The 20905-nt window shown below is 34.0% G+C and overlaps 1 protein-coding gene across 1 annotated transcript in view; it reads right to left on the minus strand.

Moving 5' to 3' along the window:
- Hsl (hormone-sensitive lipase) overlaps positions 1–20905 on the minus strand; it is a 75010-nt gene that overhangs the window by 53135 nt on the left and 970 nt on the right. Inside the window, exons 2-3 of the mRNA XM_081772149.1 lie at positions 4330–4516; positions 2350–2467 (exon numbers count right to left, since the gene is read on the minus strand). Of these exons, the coding sequence (XP_081628275.1) occupies positions 2350–2467; positions 4330–4516 (305 nt within the window). The remainder of the gene's footprint in view (positions 1–2349; positions 2468–4329; positions 4517–20905) is intronic.

Raw genomic sequence — 20905 nt, forward strand, 5'->3', positions numbered from 1 at the left:
TATATCAAAACGTTCAATGTGCCCTCAACACATATCACACTCTCGTATATCAAAAACGTTTATTCATTGAACAGATTGTGAAGCTTTTACGTAGACAAAACATGTAATGATAATCTCTGTGCTTTATCCAGGTTTTACTTGAATTTATTTCATTGTGCTTGCATTTCGAAAAATGGTGTATGTTTTCATCGTCGGAGTATCACCAGGATTTCTCAAAACATCTTTGCTGCCGCCAGCAACTGCATAATTTAAATACTTTATTTTTTGCAGACCAGCTGAGTAACACTGTCGCAATAATAATAGTTTTCATTCCAACGACGTACGTGGATGGTATAATATGAAACTATGTATATCAAAAAAAGATAACTATTAATTATAATTAACAAATTACTCCCGCAGTTGCTAGCTTACTTGGATTGCATAACAGATGATATAATTATACAGATATCAACATGTCTTTGTAACGTTATTTCTTCCGTTACAATCCCTGATTCCATATATATATTGAATATTTATATACTACGTAAGATTATGATAAAATCACACCTCGAGTATACACTTTAGAATATATATTTCGTATTATATATCGAATTTGTTACATTAAAAAAAATGAACAATCACATTCCTGCAATATGGTTCTTCGTTATTTATTTTTGTTTTTAGTTACCATATCAACTAAATAAACAGGTTGTCATAGAAACGAAAGACAAGAAATATATCGTTATAATACAAAATATTTAAAATTATTTCTTTATATCTTTTTCTTCTTCTTCTTCTTAACAGTCTGTGTCTTTTCAATAGCACTTTTGCCCGTAAATAGAAACAATATTTAGAAGTACATACAAAATATACATTATCGTTGTATCTTCTCAGTGTAACTGATTGCGAAATTTAAATTAAATAACACTGATTTGAAGTACATATAGTATGGCAATTCTGATGTATTACAAATACATGGAATTTGGTAAATCAATTTTTTACTTTAATTTTCATTTAAATTCATTGCTGAAATTTCCTTTAACTGATGGCAGATCATTTCAAAGAGAAAAATTCGTCTCTCCCAAATTAGTGTTATGCCTTGCTTTCCACAATGTATTGACTTACTACTGCCAAAAACCACCAATTCATCTATAGATGCGAACTGAGTGATACACAAAGAGTGACAAAATGCAGAACTGAACCGGGATCGACGTACAGTGCCAATGCGTCAATCACTACGCTACCCAATCCGCTCCCTGAGCGTATCAGCACTTTATGCTGAAATTCCCGGGTTCGAATTTCCATTCAGTCGTTTATTTCTTCACTCCTTGTGCAAGACTTCTACTGCATAAACCTCTTTAGGTCTGTCCAATTTGACTAAAATGTGTTGAAATACGTACTTAGAATACGACTTTTTTAAAAATCTTATTTAACCTTTTTTGTTAAGCGATCTACTTACACAACTTTTTTTTAATTTTCAGGTGCAAATTGAAATACTTTTCGTCTAAATCATTGGAACTCTGCAAATTTGAGACGATTTGCTTCAGAATAAACTCAGATAAATAACGCAAAGTTAAAATAATAAAAGAGATAAGCAAATCACCTACTGTAATGCTTATGGAATAGAGGCGCATTATAACTTTTAACTGTTCGACAGCGAAAGCATTTCTGATTTTTCGAAATTATTACCTATATTCATTTATTTACATCATATAAGATACAGAACGTCTAAATTTCCTTTATTGAATTAACAAATAATAAGTTTTGTATAAGGTAAGAATTGCTTCCGACAGAAACAGTCAAACATATAAATGAATGTAATTAATTCATACATTATATATATATATATATATATATATATATATATATATATATATATATATATATATATATATATATATATATATATATATATATATTAATAATAGACATCTAAGGTTTTCTTCTTTTTCGTTTTTTGCTTTTTTTTTTATTATGGCATTGAAGTTTGCTATTGAATAATTACACTAGACTGTAATTGTTAAAGATAGCTTTTTAGCACATTCTTTTCAGGTCACTCAGTGGCATCACCTCGAATTAGTTTGGGCTAAAGACATTATAGGCTACATAATGGTTTTATTTATAGGTTTATATGTTTATTTAGTTACTGATTTGTCTCCAACCAATTTTTTATTATTATGATTTGTTAATTTTGCCAGATTTTACTTGTTAAGAGGAATATCAGCAATTTTCGGAACATTTCTTGAACGCAGTAACTTTTCTAACGCGACCGGAATTTGTTTGAGTACATAATGATTAGTCATACTGCGCTCTTGAAAGTAATAGCTGCTTTCTCTCATAACTGACTCGGAAACTAACTTTTGTACTTACCCGTCCAAAAGGAATTTGTCGCTCTACTCCAGAGATTACCGCCGCTGTAGTATACTTCACTGAAGGACGCCATAGCAATGGATATAATTTTAAGTATTTTTCTCATTGATTCACAATACTGAAATAAATGACAATAAAAGTTAAAAATATATTTGAGTTTTTACACAAATGTCAAATTGTGTAGTTAATAAATCAGTGAACATGTCACTGCACTAGTTCATCTACAGTAGAACTAGAATACCTTTAAAACCATTATTTTGAACTACTTCGTGGCTAAGCGGTTAGCGTACGTGCCTTTGATGTGGGAGACCAGGATTCGATTCTCGGCAGGAGTTCATGCGGTTCGAGTCCCACGTAAGCTGAAGTACCACGTCTCATATAGCTTCGCTGCTGAAAGGGACGTTAAACTGAAAATCAAATCAAAACCATCATTTAGAGAAAAATGTTAATTTAAGTTTATTTTTTATTCTTGTAATTCAGAATATTGATTCGGAAATTTAAGTTTCGGAGCATTAAGTATATTATTTCAGGAAGGATCGGCTAAGCTAATTATAAACCAAGTAACTTCGGCAATTGTCGGCATTTTCTTAATATTACAAATTCCAAATAAATATAATTCCTTATCCTATTTATAATGCAAAAAACATATCAGATTATTTGTAACGCAAATATACGAACTTCAAAACATTTGAGAGTTACAAGTTACATAGCATCTAGTGTTTATTATGTATATTACGCAATAGGTATATAGTGTGAACTTTTATTTTCTAGAAAACAGCTTTGTAAGGCTCTAGCAAAAGGTGGATATTATTAAAATCTTGTTTTATTCAAAATGATGGTAGCAATATATTGCATATCTGTAGTTTCTTTTCTCTGTGTCTATGCTTAATATCTACTAAACATTATGATTATTGCATCATTTAAAAGAGATGAGATAATATACATAATACCAGAAACACACTAAAGAAATTGTATGTATCCAACTTTTGCTTCGGATTTCTGTTGCTCAGATAAAGAATCTGCCTTCCTCTTGCTCTGATGATGGCCTACATTGCAGACTATCCAAAATAAACAAGTAGCAGTGCTAGCATGGCCGCGTAAAGGAGATTGATTTGTATGGTGTGATATTTTCTCAATAATTATTTAAGCCGGAAGCGGTAGTAGATTTATATCACTTCCGGTTTTAGTAGAATCATTAGATGAAATATGTTCTTGAGAGGCTTAATCGATTGCAGAAAACGCTTCTCACTATCCGTGACCCTTTTCACTTTATAACGATCAAAGTTAAAACTGGAAGTGATGATCTCTACTACTCCCCATTTTAATATGGAGACTAGAATGTAGAAGGAATATATTATTGGGACGCTTAATTGATTATAGAAAACTGCTTCTCGCTATGTTACGATTTTATTCCACGGCAACCAGCGTTAAAATCGGAAGTGGTAGGAATCAATCACTTCCGGTTTGAATAGAGGTTAATACAAACGATGGGACTTATTATTAGAACGCTAAATCGATTCAATAAAACAATTTCTCTCTCTCTCTCTCTCTCTCTCTCTTAGGGTTTTTGCTCTCCAATTAGATAAGGACAGAAGTCAATGGAGAACTTTTGTGAATGTAACATTGATCTTCCTGGTTCCATAGGCTATACAGTTAGTTCGTTAGTTAGATATTTTATTTGAATTCCTACAATAGTCAACCAATGCATATTGCTAGATCTAGTGTGACACCTAGCAACAAAATCAATCTCTAATCATTAACTTCCTGATCTTTCCTATCAAATGCATAGTTTTCTAACACTAATTCATATTGTATTACAATTTCTCTTATCCAATAACCATCCAATTCTATGTGCCTTGGATGATTATGGTTTCCCTGTATACTGCATTTACTTCATCTGTTAAATTTAGTACTAAGCAATTATTATTTTAATCTCACAGAAGTAAGTAAGTACTGTGTTTGTGATGCATGATTATATACCTGAAAGCCTAAACATCTTCCATAAAAGCAATACTGGTTGATGTTCTCCGCCTGTAATAGCAATTCTTCTGGAGAGTGAATTTCAGCAGGAAACAGATCACCAGAATCACTCCACGAAATTAACGTCTTAAGATGTTGCAAACAAGTACCCAAAGATGCCATTACGTGACCACAGGCTTCTATTTCCCTGAAAGTAAGTTATTGAATGTATTATTAGACACCACCAAGTAAAATCTTAGTAAAGTGTATAAAATTATACATCCAAGAAACAGATGTGCACGTCACTCTAAACATTCAAGCCAAATTGATTCTACAGGCTGTCTACTAGAGTTCAGAAATAAAATTTTGTAACTGTTTCTTGACTGGTTCATTAAATTTTATGACCCTCGAAAGGAAGTTGACAAGTAAATAACGATATTAAGAGTTTATATCACAGATAAAATTTCAAATATGGAATGTTAATGCAAAACTAGTGACGTACTTAGTGAAAATTAAAAATGCGAGTGTCGCTAATTCTTATGAATATATTTTTTCATTGATAATCAGACACAAATTAGAAATGATTGGTAATTTGAAAACATTCCTATAGCAGAACATGCAGCGATCTGCGACGTGATCGCAGAAAATTTGCCGCGCATGTGCAGAAAAATTGCCAGAGGAAAAAAAATATAGCCAACAGAAAAGTGTGCTATGTGTAGATGTCTTAAATGCACGGATGACTTAAATATAGTTTGAACTGTTTTTTACGTCGTGTAAGGCGTATTTTTTAACAATTACAAGTGTTCCTTCTGCAGAAAATTTTGACTTACAAAAGCTCATCGCAGAAAGACAAAGAAAGTTCTGCCATTGGGGAAAACACCTTACCAATGAAAATAACTAATAATATACATGTACCTTACTCTGTAACTAATGGACATTATTTTCGTTACTTCATTATTTTAATTTTCTCTTAGTCCTTTCCGGTTTCTTTTATATTGCATCAACTCTTCTTCTATACATTTTAACTTCTTTTCTTTTCCAAGAATTTAAGATATTTTGTTTTAACTTCCGAACCACATGAGCTCCCGCTAAGAATCGAACCCGGGTCTCCCACGCCAAAGGCGAGTACGCTAACCGCTTAACTACGAAGGAGCTCTGTTCACGTAAGAATTTGATTGAGACCATACTAAAACTTTTAATGCTGTCAATCTTGAATATATATATATATATATAACGAGGGACGTAAAACTCGAAGATTTCATATATATATATATATATATATATATATATATATATATATATATATATATATATATATATATATATATATATATATATTACGTTTGCAAACGCAGTTTACGAAACATACAAAACTCCACAATAGTGTACGAAGAAAGGAAAACAGAACAACTGTTACATGTTCTACACAAACAGAAATATAAAAATTACTTGAATGTTTAAATTTTATCGTAGGAGTGCACACGTGATATTTGGCATAATGAGTATCGTTCTTACTTACAAGTCTGCTGGTTCGAATCATCACGAAGTACATTTTTTGTTTTCTTTTTGTAGAAGAAATAGCTAGAAAATGTAGTACAGGTCTGGTTATACCTGTTACAGTTTTAGGTCTGATTTCATAAATAAAATGAAATCTTTGAGTTTTACGTCCCACGGTTATGCCGGTTAGGCTAAAGGAGACGGTGACGATGAGTGATGAATGAAATGGTGGAATGAAGAAAGTAGGAGGAAACGGGAGAACCCCGAGAAAACCCACGCACACGGTGTTTGTCCACCACAAAGTTCACTTGGCGGGGGCTGGGATCGAACCCGGGACCCCAAGCACCAGAGGTGAACGCTCTACCACTGAGCCACCGCGGCCCCAGGTCTGATTTCATCCCATTTATTATTATTATACTTTTTTTCTACAATAACAATATAAGCCAGCAAGTACACTTCTAGATCAAAAGTAAGGGTCACTAGATTGTTTTTCCATTAATGGACTATAGATATAAGCTTACATCCGAAACTAAATATACTGAACTGAAGAGAACGTAATGAGTTTCTACCATTTGACTGAACCAGTATTTGAGTGTCTGTCCGTCTGTTTCACTATAAGTCTCGTGAAACTTATTCGATTTTAATGAAGCTTGGTATATACCTTCCCACAATCTTTGAAAAAAATTATTGTATGATGTTACAAAGTTCCATCACGAATAAGGGAGTAAATGGGAATATAATCCTTACAATGTTGCAAATTTTCACACATAAAAGAACATTTTCTGGTAGGAATTATGCAAAAATTATTTGGTATTCGATAAAACGTAATGCTTGCTTTCTTTTGGACATTCCAATCATTTCCAATGGTTGTAGGTGAAACCGGTCACGGATAAGTTGGTAAAAAGAGGTAAATTCTCGCAAAATTCGCAGTTTCATTATCGAAATAATACAAGAAAATATTTTGTATTTTCTTTGATAACTTTCACAAAAATGATTTGATTTTGATGAAATATGGCATATCCTTTCTTTAAGGTTTCCCAATTATCCCCCTGCATGGGGTTAAAATCTGTCAAGAATTTAAGGCTGAATCCCAATGAAAAAATGTGTTCCACGATACTTTTCTTCAAATACATATTTCATTCTTAGCAACATAACGCATACATTCTTTGAGGTTTTCAATGATTTCTCTTGGATACAGTTAGAGTCGGTAAAGAATAATGGGTGGTTTTATTTTACCGATCAAAAAAATAAGCCTTACGATAACTTTCATAAACAAGAATTCGTTTTTTGCGGAATATACGATAAATATGTATTTGAAAATTTTGAATCGCCTCCACCGCTTGGGTATAGAATCAGTCCAGGATGAGGGGATTAATAATTTAGAAAATACAGCTTATAAGCTTTCGTAAAACTTTTCAGAAAGATTTTCATTGCACAGAGTGTCGCAGAGAAACGGGAAATTTTAAAATAGCGTAATTTGTAGGAGTAAACACAGAAAAAAATATCTTCTATTGGAAAAAGTGCATGTATGCATTATGCTATTTATGTTTTCATTACAAAATGTCACAAACTGTCTCTACTTCTTAAAGATGACATCAGAAAGATATGCTCCCTTTCGGTTTTTACATTCTAATAGCTTGTTATGGAAACTCCGGAATGCTCGGGGTAGCATGTCTCGGGGAATTGAATGATTTCCTCTCAACCTATTTCAGTTTATGAGTAATTGCAAGACGTATGCGGTAAACCAGATACCCAAATAGCCCAGAAGTAAACCAAATATCAGGTCTACAACATTTTGTAGCATTAAAGGTTTTCACTAATCGAGCTCGAATATTTGTTTCATTCCCGGTATGACATTTCTTAATCAAGGTTATGTCTTGACAATTTCAAACGTAATTTCATGTTTATTCGTCTTCCCATATTGAAAAGTATGTAGTAAATTTGAAAACAAACTACGTAAAAAGATTCAATAAACCACTATTTGGGTTCAGTGCTATCCCTTATATTCTACACGACAAGTTTTACGGGCTCGCTCTAACGTAAAATTTTGTCGATCTCTTATAAGAAAAGAAAAAAATATAGCTTATCTTTCATGTAATTCTCGGGCATTTATACCCTTATAGATGTTCTAGCTATCTTTCAGTGCAATGTTTTGACATACAGACGCAGACACCAAGAGAGAAAGCAGAATTAAAGGTTTAATGAGAAGAAAGCAGATAAAGCAGAATCGTGTTTGCTAGAATTACATTTAAACAAGTGAATTTAGTTTCAGAACGTGAAACTACGGTAGATTTTCCAAACTATGGGAATTCAATACTCAAAATTGAAGTAGTACATCTATAACTATCGGTTGCAATAGATTAATAAGATCAAAGAGAGGAATGAATAAGAAAGGATTTTTTTTTTTCATGTGAATGCTAAGGGAGGTAAAGGAGGAAAGAAGATTCAAGTGTTTTACCTAGAACAGAGTATCACATAAATCAATGAAGTTAGGGAGATGAAACTAGACATAAACTCTTCATTACAAATAAACAGACGCGTGACCCAGCGCTTTTTTTAAGAGGAAAGAGACGTTTTCTATTATTTTTTTCCCTCCATTTTCCCTCCATGTTGTCTGTTGTTTGTTGTCGCATCAAAAAATGACTGAAAATTTTCAAATTAATTTTGGAATATAGTTACTATCTACCTCGAGCTAGTTTTCAATCACTACTTTGATTAAAGGACGTATCTTAAAGTGATATGGGGCTCAAAATAATCAGGTAAATAGAGTACATTATGAGCTCCTCAAGTGAGGGAGATGAAATTATATATAAGAACTCTATTACAAATAAGCGGACACGTGAGCAAGCATTCCCGAAATTCCGGTTTTAATGGGGGTGGAAGTTGCAATTTCTATATTTTTTCGCCACATTGGTATACATGTTGTCTGCTGTTCCTTATCGCATCACGGTAAATGAGTTATCCGTTTGGACTGTATCTTGGAATATAACTCCTGAATTCGTGTTTTCCTCATGTCATATTAATGAGGAAATGTTTCTCAATGGGATAGGCGAGTTCGAAATATACGCCAAAAATAGAGTACAGATATCTTATGAGTTTTTAAAATTATGCTTTCATTGAAATGTTTATTTTAATGGAAAAAAAAAACTTCAAATATTTTCCATAAACTTATCCTCTCCGTGGAAAGAACAAGCATTTTAGCTAGTTTCCTTAAAAACCTTTAGAGAACTAAGTGCTTGTTAGACATGTTATTTCTCTTTCGTTTATTAAGCAAATATATATATATACACGGGTGTGACTGGAAAGTTTTAAGACTGGGCTTGTAATTTAAAAATGGCAGCACTTACAGGCTATTGTGATGGATCTCCTTCAAAGTAGTCCCCTGCTGAATGAACACACCGATTCCAACGGTGTTTCCACTCCTAGAAGCATTCCTGCAAATTATTTTCGGTGATGGTGTGAAGCACTCTCTCCGTATTTGCTTAAATGTCCTAAATTGTGTCAAATCTCTTCCCTCTCAATGACAATTTTAATTTAGGAAAGAGGTAGAAGTCGGCCGGGGCCAAATCTGGGGAATACGGGGTTGTGGAAGCACAGAAATGTTGAGTTTAGCCAAAAGTTCCTGGATCGAGAACGCACAAGGTGCTGGTGCATTGTCGTGGTAGAGAATCCAATTCTTTTCTTTCCGCCACACATTTTCGCGCAGACGCTGAAGGACACTTTTGTAGTATTCCTGGTTGACTGTCTGCCCCTAGGGGAAAAGTCATGATGCGCGATACCCTTATAATCGAAAAAAACATTGTCGCGCTTTCTTTGGTCTTGGTCAATCTGAGCTCTTCCACTGAGAAGACTGGGACTTTGTTTTTGGGTCATACCCATAAACCCATGATTCATCACCTGTTATTACCCTATTCAAGAAATCTGAGTCCATTTCAGCTCGATTAAACAGTTCTTGGGACACTTCAAGTCTGTGTTGTTTCTGCTCGTGTGACAACACTTTTGAAATGAATTTCGTGGACACTCGATGCATGTTCATATCATCAATTAAAATTGACTGAACCGCATAGAAACTTAAATTCAAGTCTTCAGCCATCTCCCTAATTGAGGTCTACGGTTCGAGCCCACTAAATCGCCAACTTTCGCAATGTTTTCGTTAGTTTTTGATGTTGAAGGGCGGCCAGACCGAGAGTCATCCTCTACTGACTCGCGGCCATCTTTGAATCTGTGAAACCAGATAAACACGTTTGACCGGCTCAGATATTTGTCTCCAAAAGCTGTATTTAAAAGTTTGTAAGTCTCCGAAGCAGATTTCCCAGTTTTAAAACAAAATTTCACACAAACGCGTTATTCCAATTTTTCATCCATTTTGCGCACTTAAAAATCCGCCAAGACACATACACACACGCCCGCACTCAACTGGTTGCTACGCCGCACAGTGGGGCGAAAACGCAAAAAGCTGGCCAAAATATGATAACTATATTCAAATTAAATGAAATTTAGTATTAAGGGGTTATTGAGGTTGCTAATTACGATTCTGCAACTAAAGTTGAAAAAAAAAATGGCGGAATAAAATTTGCAAAAGTCGAAAAAGTCGTAGAAATGTTCTCAAACGTGGCGATAAAGGGGTTATTGAGGTTGCTGATTACGATTCTGTAACTAAAGTTGAAAAAAAATGGCGGATCCAAAATGGCGGAATAAAAAGAATGTCAACATACTTCGTAATTTTCACAATGTATCTTTAACAACATTCACTTTTTTCACATATTTTGTTGAACAATTACTTGTTACTTACGTTCTTATTTATTAGAAATGTATTATTACTTAAATGACACAAATTATTGGTATTTGATTCGGTTATGATAACTGCAACGGCTTGTCACTGTAACATTAAATGAACAATAATTAACATCAACACGCTTCGTAATTGGCACGTTTTGGCAGCTACTTTTTTGTCGACAGCATTAATTAATATTCAGACTACCATCCTACAAAATATGAACATGGTGCACGAGGGTGCACATAATGTTTTCAACGCTTTAAGTTAATAAAATATATAAACAATGTGAAAATTTTGCCTGACTTACGATTCAAATTATAAATTATTACATCATTATTATTAATTTTTCACTTCATACACTTATTCTACTTACCAGTACGATATAGAAAAACTTTACAGATTTAAAAACTATGAACGTGTTCGAAAGTTACAACCGTTTCAACGGACGCGTCACAATTCTTCTATTGTTCTCTACTCATTTGACCTGCTGAAGGGTCTTCTTAAGAGTGGCTCAGGTAGTCGGAATGAAGTAAAAACCCTATTCTATTTATGGATTTGGGCCCTTCTAACATCACTCTAGCCAACTACATTAAAAAATTCCTATTTACTAACTTTCGTTTTTTTACTTTTGGCCAGCTTTTTGCGTTTTCGCCTCACTGTGCGCCGTACTGAATAAAGATATCTCGGTGCATGTTTCAACATGTCTCACGGACACACCAAGCAACTGCTTCCATGTTAACGGGCGATTATAACAAGATTCAAGGTATTTTCCTTCCTTCTCTTCGGAAGTTTGGTTCCTGAAAAGAATTTTTAAAAAAATCGTGAGAAAAAAAATGTACTGCTCTTTTTTCATTTCTTCCTCACTTAGTTCTTTTCCATTTACATTAAAGCCTAGCCTCCAAGCTAATTTAACCGAATTCCCTTCCTTTTCCATGTCATCATTCCATTTCCATGTTCCTCTTATTTTTAGGGTTTATTCACATTTTAGCAATAAGTGTTCTAGCGTTTCATCTTCCTTAAAACATAGTTGACATTTTTCGTTCACTTCTTTAAATTTTTTCAATCTTACTCCTGTTTCAAGGCTCCCTGACCTGGCTTTGAAAAGTAAAATGATCCGTAAATCATTGTCCATATAATTTATTTTCTCATAACGCTTTTTATATGTGTATATTCCTTTCAAACTACTCTTCTTGACTACTTCTTCATACCACTTTTCCTGTGCCTTCTATTTAATTGATTTTTCGGTGATTTTTTCCCAATTTTTATAATTCTCTTCTCTGTGCCAGCGGGTAGTTTGATCATATTTTCTTTCTAATTTCCTAACTCCTAAACCATTTTGTGTTTTCCCCTTTTCTCATATGTTTAGTGGCTTCATGCACAACTTTTACTAATCTTGTTTCTTCCATAAATTTTAATCTTCCGAGATATTTTATTTTACTCATAACTTCTCTTTTTTCAAAATCACTCCATCCCATCTCTCCTGTTATTGTTACATTTGCACGTAATTTATTTGCTCCTAGGGCTAATAAATTAAACCTTCCTATTTGATTTTGTGCTTCTTGTAAAATATTCCTGGTTTTATCCGTTAAAGTTATTACTTCATTTGCATACGTTAGCGCCGGTACTGCTACTTGTTTCGATAGTATTCTAGACACTTCATATCTGTTGTATGACCACATTGCTTTATTTTTTATAATTGCTATATATTTTTGTAGTTTATTTTTTTATTTTTTTTCTCGTGTTCAAGTAAGTATTGTTCCCCTTCTTCAAATGTAATTCCTAAAAATTCTATTTTTTCAGTCCTGTTTATTACTATGTTTCCTGCTTGTATATTTTGATCGTCTATGTCTCCACTAAAAAGCATGAACTTCCTTTTTTCGTCATTTATTTTTAAACCACTTTCTTCTCCTTTCCTAACTACTGTTTCTAACATTTCCTTAATGTCTTCAATATTATTACTTATGGATGCTACATCGTCTGCAAATAGAATGCCAGGGATTTTTCTTTTTCTCTTCCTTGCAATCTTAATTCTACCCCTCTGTTTTGGTCAATCCTTCTTCCACTTCGTGTATGTATATCAGGAATAGAACTGGTGATAGAGGACATCCTTGTTTCAAACCTTTGTTACTGTCTATCCATTTTGATTTTATGTTTCCCATTTCATATCTGTATTTGTTATCCTTATGGAGCATAATAAATTTCTTTGATATCCCTGAGTTTTCCATTACTTCCTATAATATCTTTCTCTTGACTGTATCATACGCCTTTTCAATATCAATAAATGTTACTATGAAATATTCTTTTCTTTCTCTGCATATTTCTATCAGTTGTGTTATAATGTACATGTTATCTGTTCTGAATCCATTTTGTAACTCGCTTAATATTTTGTCTTTCTCTAGCCAGTTCATTAATCTGTCTCTTAGAATAATTGCGAAGAACTCATATACGCAGCTGGCAATAGCTATTGGTCTATAATTTTTATGTCATGGTTATCTTTTCCTTTTCTTTATATATTAGCTTAATCTTTGTTTGCTTCCAACTTGGAGGAATGGTTCTTGATTCAAGTATATTACTCATAATATCCTTAAACTTTCCGAAGATTTATTATCTAGGTTTATTAACATCTGACTTGACACCTCATCTGTTCCTGTTGCTTTTCCTCTTCTTAGCTTTTTCCTAGCCTTCTCTATTTGCATATCTTCAATATCATAAGTTAATTTCTGACTTTCTTCTTCTGCACTCTTATTACTTATCTTTCCTAATTTATTTGTTTCATTTATCTGTACTTCATAATTTTGCTTCATCGCCCAATTTCCGTCTTGACTTTCAGCATTTGTCCCTTTTCATTTCTAAGAATGTTTTCTTTTTTCGTTTTGTTTTTGTATGACATATCTCCAAAATCTTTTCCCTGCTTCTCTCACTCTTGCCTTTATTTCTTCTGCTATTTCTTCATTGAAATTTCTTACTTATTTCATTTTAGCTATGTGCACATCTTTCTTGCTATTTATATATTCATTCCATGCTTGAATTACTTCTTTCCCAATTTCTTCTTTCCTAAATTTCTTTAGTATTAATTTATGGGTTCGGCTTTTTTCCTTTCTTATATTAATTTTTATTACTGTATCTTTGGTCCAAATGAACTTACTACTTTCTCTATAACCTTTCTTGCCTTTCTTCACATTTGTGACTTCAGCTGCAGCACTTTTAATTTTTGTTTCTAGAGATTCATAGTTTTGTTCATTTATGTATTCTTTTTCTAACTTCTCTTTATATTTCTTTATATCTTCTTCTTTTTCCAGTCTTCTAATAGTAGATTTCTTTTATTTTATTGTTTTTTTTTTTTTTTTTTTGAGTAATTTCTCTTGCCCTCCTGATCAAATAGTTCCATTTTTAGTAATCTATGATCACTTCCTACACTGTAAATTCCCTCTTCATCAACATCAAATTCTTTAACCATTTTCCTGCTTTTTTCACTAAGAAGAAAGTAATCAATAGTAGTAGCTATCTCTCTTTTGAAGTATGTCGTCTTAACTGGTCTTTGTCTTATGTTCATTATTTCTGAATTAAAATCCTCTACTAGTGAGAATAAAAGCTGCCAATTTTTGTTCACTTCTCCTCCCGTTTCTATCAAATGCGCATTTAAATCTCCTCCTATTATATAATCTACATTTTCTTTTCTTATTTTATTTAAATCTTCATTTACACAATTATATATTTCCGTGTTCCACTCTAAATTTTTTTCACGTCTCCAATATATTACACCTACAGAAAATTCTTCTCTTTTTTTTTCAGTTTTACCTTTATCCATAAATGATCATTATGGCCTTGGTTTTGGATCTTAATTTGTTTTCTATGATACTTATATTTTTATTTATTATAACTCCAACTCCTCCTCCTTTAATATCTCCAGTCTTTCTATTTCTTGCTTCCCACTTGTACTTAGTATCTTCCAAAGGTGGGGTAATTTCATCCCTCATGTTTGTTGCTGTAATTAGCATTATGTTTATATGTTTATATTTAATTCCTCCATATTATCAATAATTTCCTTCCATTTTTCTATTTGATTTCCCCCTTCCTGAATATTTAAACAACCTATTTTTATGGTATTTACAGAATTATTTTTACTTACTTTTTCATTTCTAGCAACCTTATTCCATCTAGCTTTCCCTTCCAGTCAGTAATTCCGATCCATAATTCTTATTTCAAGGATTTTTTTCGCATTCTTCCAAGATTTGTTGTCATAAGAAATACCCTCCTCTCCAATTAAGGTGTATTCCATCATTTGCTGCTTCATATTTGGTTAGTCTTCTATTTGCATCTACATATACCGTTTCTAACTGTTTACAGACCCAATTTATGCCATCATTCAGCTTTTCTATAGTATTCTCATAAACATCATTTCTATCATTTAATCCATTTACGACCCATTTACTGTCAGGATATAGTTCCTTACCTTTTTCTAGGAACTCCCACATTTCTTGGATTAGGTGCTTTCTGTTTCTTTTTCCTATATTATTTGTTCCTATATGTACTACAATTACTTTTGGATTTTTATATTCTTCTTTATTTTTCTCTAACATTTTCCCTAATTCATTTATACTAATTCCTGAGAAAACCTGGGTTTTTACTCCATATTTTTCGCAGTTTCGCTGCACCTTTTACCATTTGGATTTGGTTGCTTATTTCCTATATTTGCATTTGATCTTTTTCCTCTTTTTACTATTTTCCAGTATTTTTCTTCTTGTTCACTTACTGCCTGTTCTTTTTTATTTTGTGTAATTTGCTGTTTTTCTTACCTGTTTTTTCTTCTCTTTCCTGTTCTTTTACTTCATTTTTTTCTTTTTCCCTTTCATTATCTCCAATTGTCTCTATGTGTATTCTTTCCTCAGGATTACTCTGTTTGGTGTTGAATATTTTACCTGTTTCTTTTCCAGGTATGCTCTCTCTCTGTAGGTATGTACTCTCTTCACTTACTTCGGAGCTATAACTACTACTCCTGAGCAGTGTTGCCAACTGTCTTAAAACTTTCCAATTACACCAAGTATATATATACGAGATATGTTTAAATGGTATCGAACCTTTCGTTGGCAAAAATACATTTATTGATTTGGAAATCCGAAACACTAATCATCTTCAAAGTAGTCTCCTTGGTAATATACACACTTTTCCCAGCGCTCCGCCAATGTCGGAAACACTTCTGGAACACAGTTTTTGGAACGGCAAGCAACCGTGCCGTCGCATTCCGCATGATGCCTTCTCTTGACTCAAATCGGATCCCTTTTAGTAGCATTTTCAGCTTGGGAAATAACCAAAAGTCACACGGAGCATCGGGTGAGTAGGTTGCTGATGACCCATTGTTTGCATTGTCCAGCATGTCTTGTTGCAATGTCTACATGCCATTGCTTCTGCTCCATTGTTAGCAGCTTCGGTACAAATTTCGTGGTCACTCTTCTCATGTCCAAAATCTCGTTCAAAATTGAATGTACCGATCCGATGCTTACCACTACATTGTTCGCAATTTCTCGGACTGTGATACGACTGTCCTGCAAGAACGCAGTCCCCACTTCCTTAAATATTGTCATTTCGGGTTGTTGAGAGTCTACCTGAACGTGGTTCACTGTCCACTAATGTGAGGCCATCTTAGAAGTTGTTGTACCACCCCTTTATGCGTGAGGTGCTCCTGGCATCGTCCCCGAAAGCCTGTTGAATCTAGCGAAAAGTTTCTGCTTGGGTATAGCCAATCTTTGTCAAAATTTGATGCAGTATTCACTGCTCAAGTATTTCCTATCATTTTACAAAATCTGAAATCCGGCGATTGCTCACTACACGTCTTCACTCGTTGGTCGACCACTAGCAACTTTCGCTTTCTGCAGGTGGGTAAAAATTCATTACTGCGCATGAGTGTTCCCTCTACATCTACAATGAAGAAAGTCTCCCGCACTTCATTGTTTTACGCGGGAAAAAAATGACTCAATACTTTTTGAACACACCTCGTATATATATACAGTAGAGCGTCGATTATCCGAAGTAATTGGGGGACATGGGTGTTCGGAAAACTGGTTTGTTCGGATAATCGAACTGTACTGTACTGGACTGTACTTCTACAGCCAGTGCCAAGCCGACAGAAGTGTGCTGATTGTTGATACACAGCGACTGGCGGCTTGGCCGGTCAGCAGCGCCTTATGAAGGCCCCATTAGAAGCAATGTTCCGCCAGCGGTGGCTCAGTGCGGCGACTACTGTGGGAAACTTGGTTTGGGAGTGAGGGGGATGATGGACGGTAGGGTGGGAGAGTAACAGGTGCGAGCGAGTACACAGTTCGGTTAAGCGGTCGTTCGGTTGACCGACGTTCGGATAATCGACGCTCTACTGTATATATATATATATATATATATATATATATATATATATATATATGACGTGTATATGTATATAATAATTCAAAATGTTAAACTAAAATATATCTGAATAGTTTAAAAGCTTATTCTTTTCCATTATTACCTTCTATAGAACAATGTGATTTTATTTAAATATACAGATTTTCATTTTCTGAACACATTTTCAGATAAAATAAAATATTTTACAAAATGGAACTTCATAAAGCAAATATAGGTACAAAGTTTAACAATAGAAAGTAATTATAAACAATTATTTTCTTTTATATCTTTTACAAACACACTGTATTTTTTTTTAATCTGTTAACAACTCTTCCTACAGCACCACACTATCGCTTTACTCGTTGCATGTTACAAGGGAATGAAGCAACTGGGAAGTGAAAATCTAGAATACAATATATAATGTTGGGAAGGGCTCAGCAAGCCATATATTGAATGGAAAGTTATTTGTGCAGAATGAATACGGATTGCGAGAGAAAAAAAAAGGCAAAATGTCTACGCGTGAAACAGTAGACGAAAATAAAAATAACAGTTGCTGTACTAGCGATGTAGCAGAGTGGTAAAGGCAGTCGATTCGGTGCATAAAGTCACGGGTTTTAATCTCACTGTCAACTAGGTTATGATTTATTTTTCTGAGTAAATATCAGTGATGAAACGGCACTGTATATCCATCGTCTGGAAATTTGGTAATTATCGTGAGAAGGAGGAAAACACGTTGATATACACCTGCCTGCAACAAATATCCCGCCTTATGCAGAGTCGTCTTGAGGTACGATGCGTCATACTAAATGTCTGACTACTTAAGGAATTATGTTAGTCTAATTCTTCAGTATGGCACTAATCACGCACCAGAACGACTCTGCATAAGGCCCATCATGTCCTAGATACGTGTAACTACATCGAGTTCGTGCAAGGCGTGAAACTATAGAAACAAAGAAAAAATATATTTAATAATGGACATGCCAAAAGACAACAAAATCATAGAAGCAAAACCATTCATTACACAACACTAGCAATAATTGGTCGAACTCCCTTGCGTGCAATCAATTGGCTGATTGATGACAGTACCAAACTTCTTTCTCAAACATGCTATTTGCATAGTTTGTTAACGCCCAACAGCTCGTATACAAACCTGTTTATTTTTTTTTTTTTAAAAAAGCTGGGATTTGAACCCACAACCACATGTTTCGGAGCCAACTACCTTGCCACACAGCCAGTATTGCAACCTTTATACTTTTGCTTTCCTGTACTTTTATCACGCGTAGACGTTTTGCCTTTCTTTTCTCGTAATCTCTATTCCTTCTGCACAAATTATTTTCCATTTCGTATACAGTTCGCTGAACCCTCCTCAAAGGTACACATTTTTGTTCTAGATTTCCATTTTCCAGTTGCTTCATACTCACGTTAGAGCAATGAAATGTAGAAAGTAGTCAAGTTTCTTGGTTCCTGCTTATAGATGATTCTTTTGGCATGAAGCAGGTGTTTCCTAACGTACAATCAACCGTTAATACCCTATTAGTTTACCATATTTTTTATTTTTAATCGCAGGTCGTTGGGAGGTTTCGAGCCACCGATCTTGGGTTTTATCGGTTTTGTATTTTTCCCGCAGCTGACCATTCGACCAGATGTTTTTCTGTTCTTATCGTGTCTAAGATAATTGCATGGCAGAAGAATAATTTTAAAGTATTTATGAAAGAATGTTAAAATGTTAAGTTCGGATGATCCCATAATTGGAAAATTATATTTTGGAATCATACAGGGTTATGCATTGGATTAAGTTGTGCAATATAAAGAAAATAGGGGCTATGATGTAGATACACCAGTCCGCGAAAATTAAACAAATAAAGATAGCTATTACGTTAAATGAATGCAATTGTAGATTTTAGTTTAATATTGGTCTACCTCAGAAAAGCAAAGAAACGAGAAAAAAACGTGCAAAATTTGCTATTTATTTTCATTGGCGACAAGTCGGACCATTATTAAGTGCGAAATGATGTACATATAAATAAATACAAACTACTGAACTTCTATTAGGAAATGCGGTTATAAGAATCCTACTGTCATACAGTTGTAGTATACTATTAATTTAAAATGCGTAAGGGTCATTTTAACATAATGAAACATTAGCAATATTCTTGCATTTTAAATATTCCAATTTCTCTTCCTGGCAAAAGGTAGAATTGCTATGAAATTTAGCTTTATATATATATATATACATATATATATTGGGGAGGTCTAACTTAAAAATAGAGAAATATTTTTGTTTAGTTTAACGTTGCGCATTTATGTACTGAGGCTAAAAGAGACGATGATAATGTAATGGAAGATAATGGTATGGAAGAAAGTGGGAGAAAACGAGAGAACTCCGAGAATACTCACGTTCATAATGATTGTCCACTACAAAGTCCAGAGGCGACACGCACCAAAGACAGAGATAATAAACAAATCATTATAGGTTTTGTAAAGATTCATAATTATAAAGATTCTTTTCATCGTGCTTGTACGTTTATTTTAAATACTTTAAATGAAGGTGTAAGTTTAAATGAAGGAGCCAAATGTTTTGATCAAGGTAAATGTTAACTGAAAATACCAAAGCAAATTTCACCTAATCTAATACTGTATTAACAGAAATTAGCGGAATTGTAAGTTTTTCGTTTCGAAAAAAGGCTGGTCCCATCAACTTAACATTGGCCAATACTAATTACAGGGTTACTTGCTGAAGGACTGAAATAATTACATAACACTATCTTTACTTACCTGAACAAAATATCGATTAAAAAGAGTCCAGCTTCTAAAAAAAAAGTAACTCGTCTTAGGGGCAGCAAAATTTATTCACGTTTTGGTTTATTTTATGCTAGATTGTAATACTGACATTGAAAGTAGATGTGATTTTATTTTGTTTCCTGAAATATAGTTTCCTCTCAACCTCCTATACAAAAGACAGGTCGAATGACTCATATGTTATACCAGAAATCAACAGAATGTTTTCAAATATTCTTGCTGTTATCCTGTGACTTCAATGGGTTTTTCATAAATCACTCCTTAGTTTTGGCTCCGAAGACAATAACTGGAAAAATGTATGTTATGGGGACGCTCCAATTAGCAGTGAAACAATCATGTGAAGCAGAAGGTTAATCATTGTAGTCACGATATTTCTCCTACTTCCATCTCACATTTAATCGTTCTAGATTAAAATATAAATGATGTATCACATTTGCGACTTAAAATTACCATAATTTTCTGTATTGTAGCTATTCTGTTTGTGAATAACGAAATTATCTTTTGCATACTGCAATATTACCAAATCGTTCAATTTTCACCTCTGACTGTGGCAAAAATGCAGGGAAAAAAGAGCTAGACCTAAAGGGAATCCGAAATACCTAGAGTCCTTTTTTCGGACTTAGTTTCTGTAAGCCAGGTCCAATTTTTGTAACCAGAACTGCTCCTAATCTCGTTTACGCCCATATTTACCATCGCTGAGGCGCCTGTTCCCTACGGAAACACATCCTCGCCCGCTCAGGCTCCCTTATTGCGGCCCTGCCATGACTCGCTTAGATAGCATACGTGCTTTTTAGTAGCCACCTAGCACAGGTCTGTTTTTTACACTGGTTTAGGGTTAACTGCTGTATCGCTGGACCAGTTTTAGGAAGTTTACCGGGTCAATTGGAGTAATGTATTTAAGTTTGTGAGGAAAAATGAGTGAAAGTCAGGTAAGGGGAATAGTAAAAGTTAAGAGAGTGGTTGTATTTGCTGATTGTTTTTGATTTTGTAACTGTATGTGGTGGCGGATGGACTATTTCGCGGAGGTAAACTTGTTTTATTATACGGATCCATAGACTGTAAAATGCACAGAAAAATTTGGGCAAGTCTTTAATTTGCCCATTTCATGTCGAGAACGGAACTAACGAACCCCTGCGGGGCCTCTAACCC

Source organism: Thermobia domestica, chromosome 9, assembly GCF_964235325.1.
Source record: "Thermobia domestica chromosome 9, izTheDome1.hap1.1, whole genome shotgun sequence".
In the NCBI taxonomy this organism is placed as follows: domain Eukaryota; kingdom Metazoa; phylum Arthropoda; class Insecta; order Zygentoma; family Lepismatidae; genus Thermobia; species Thermobia domestica.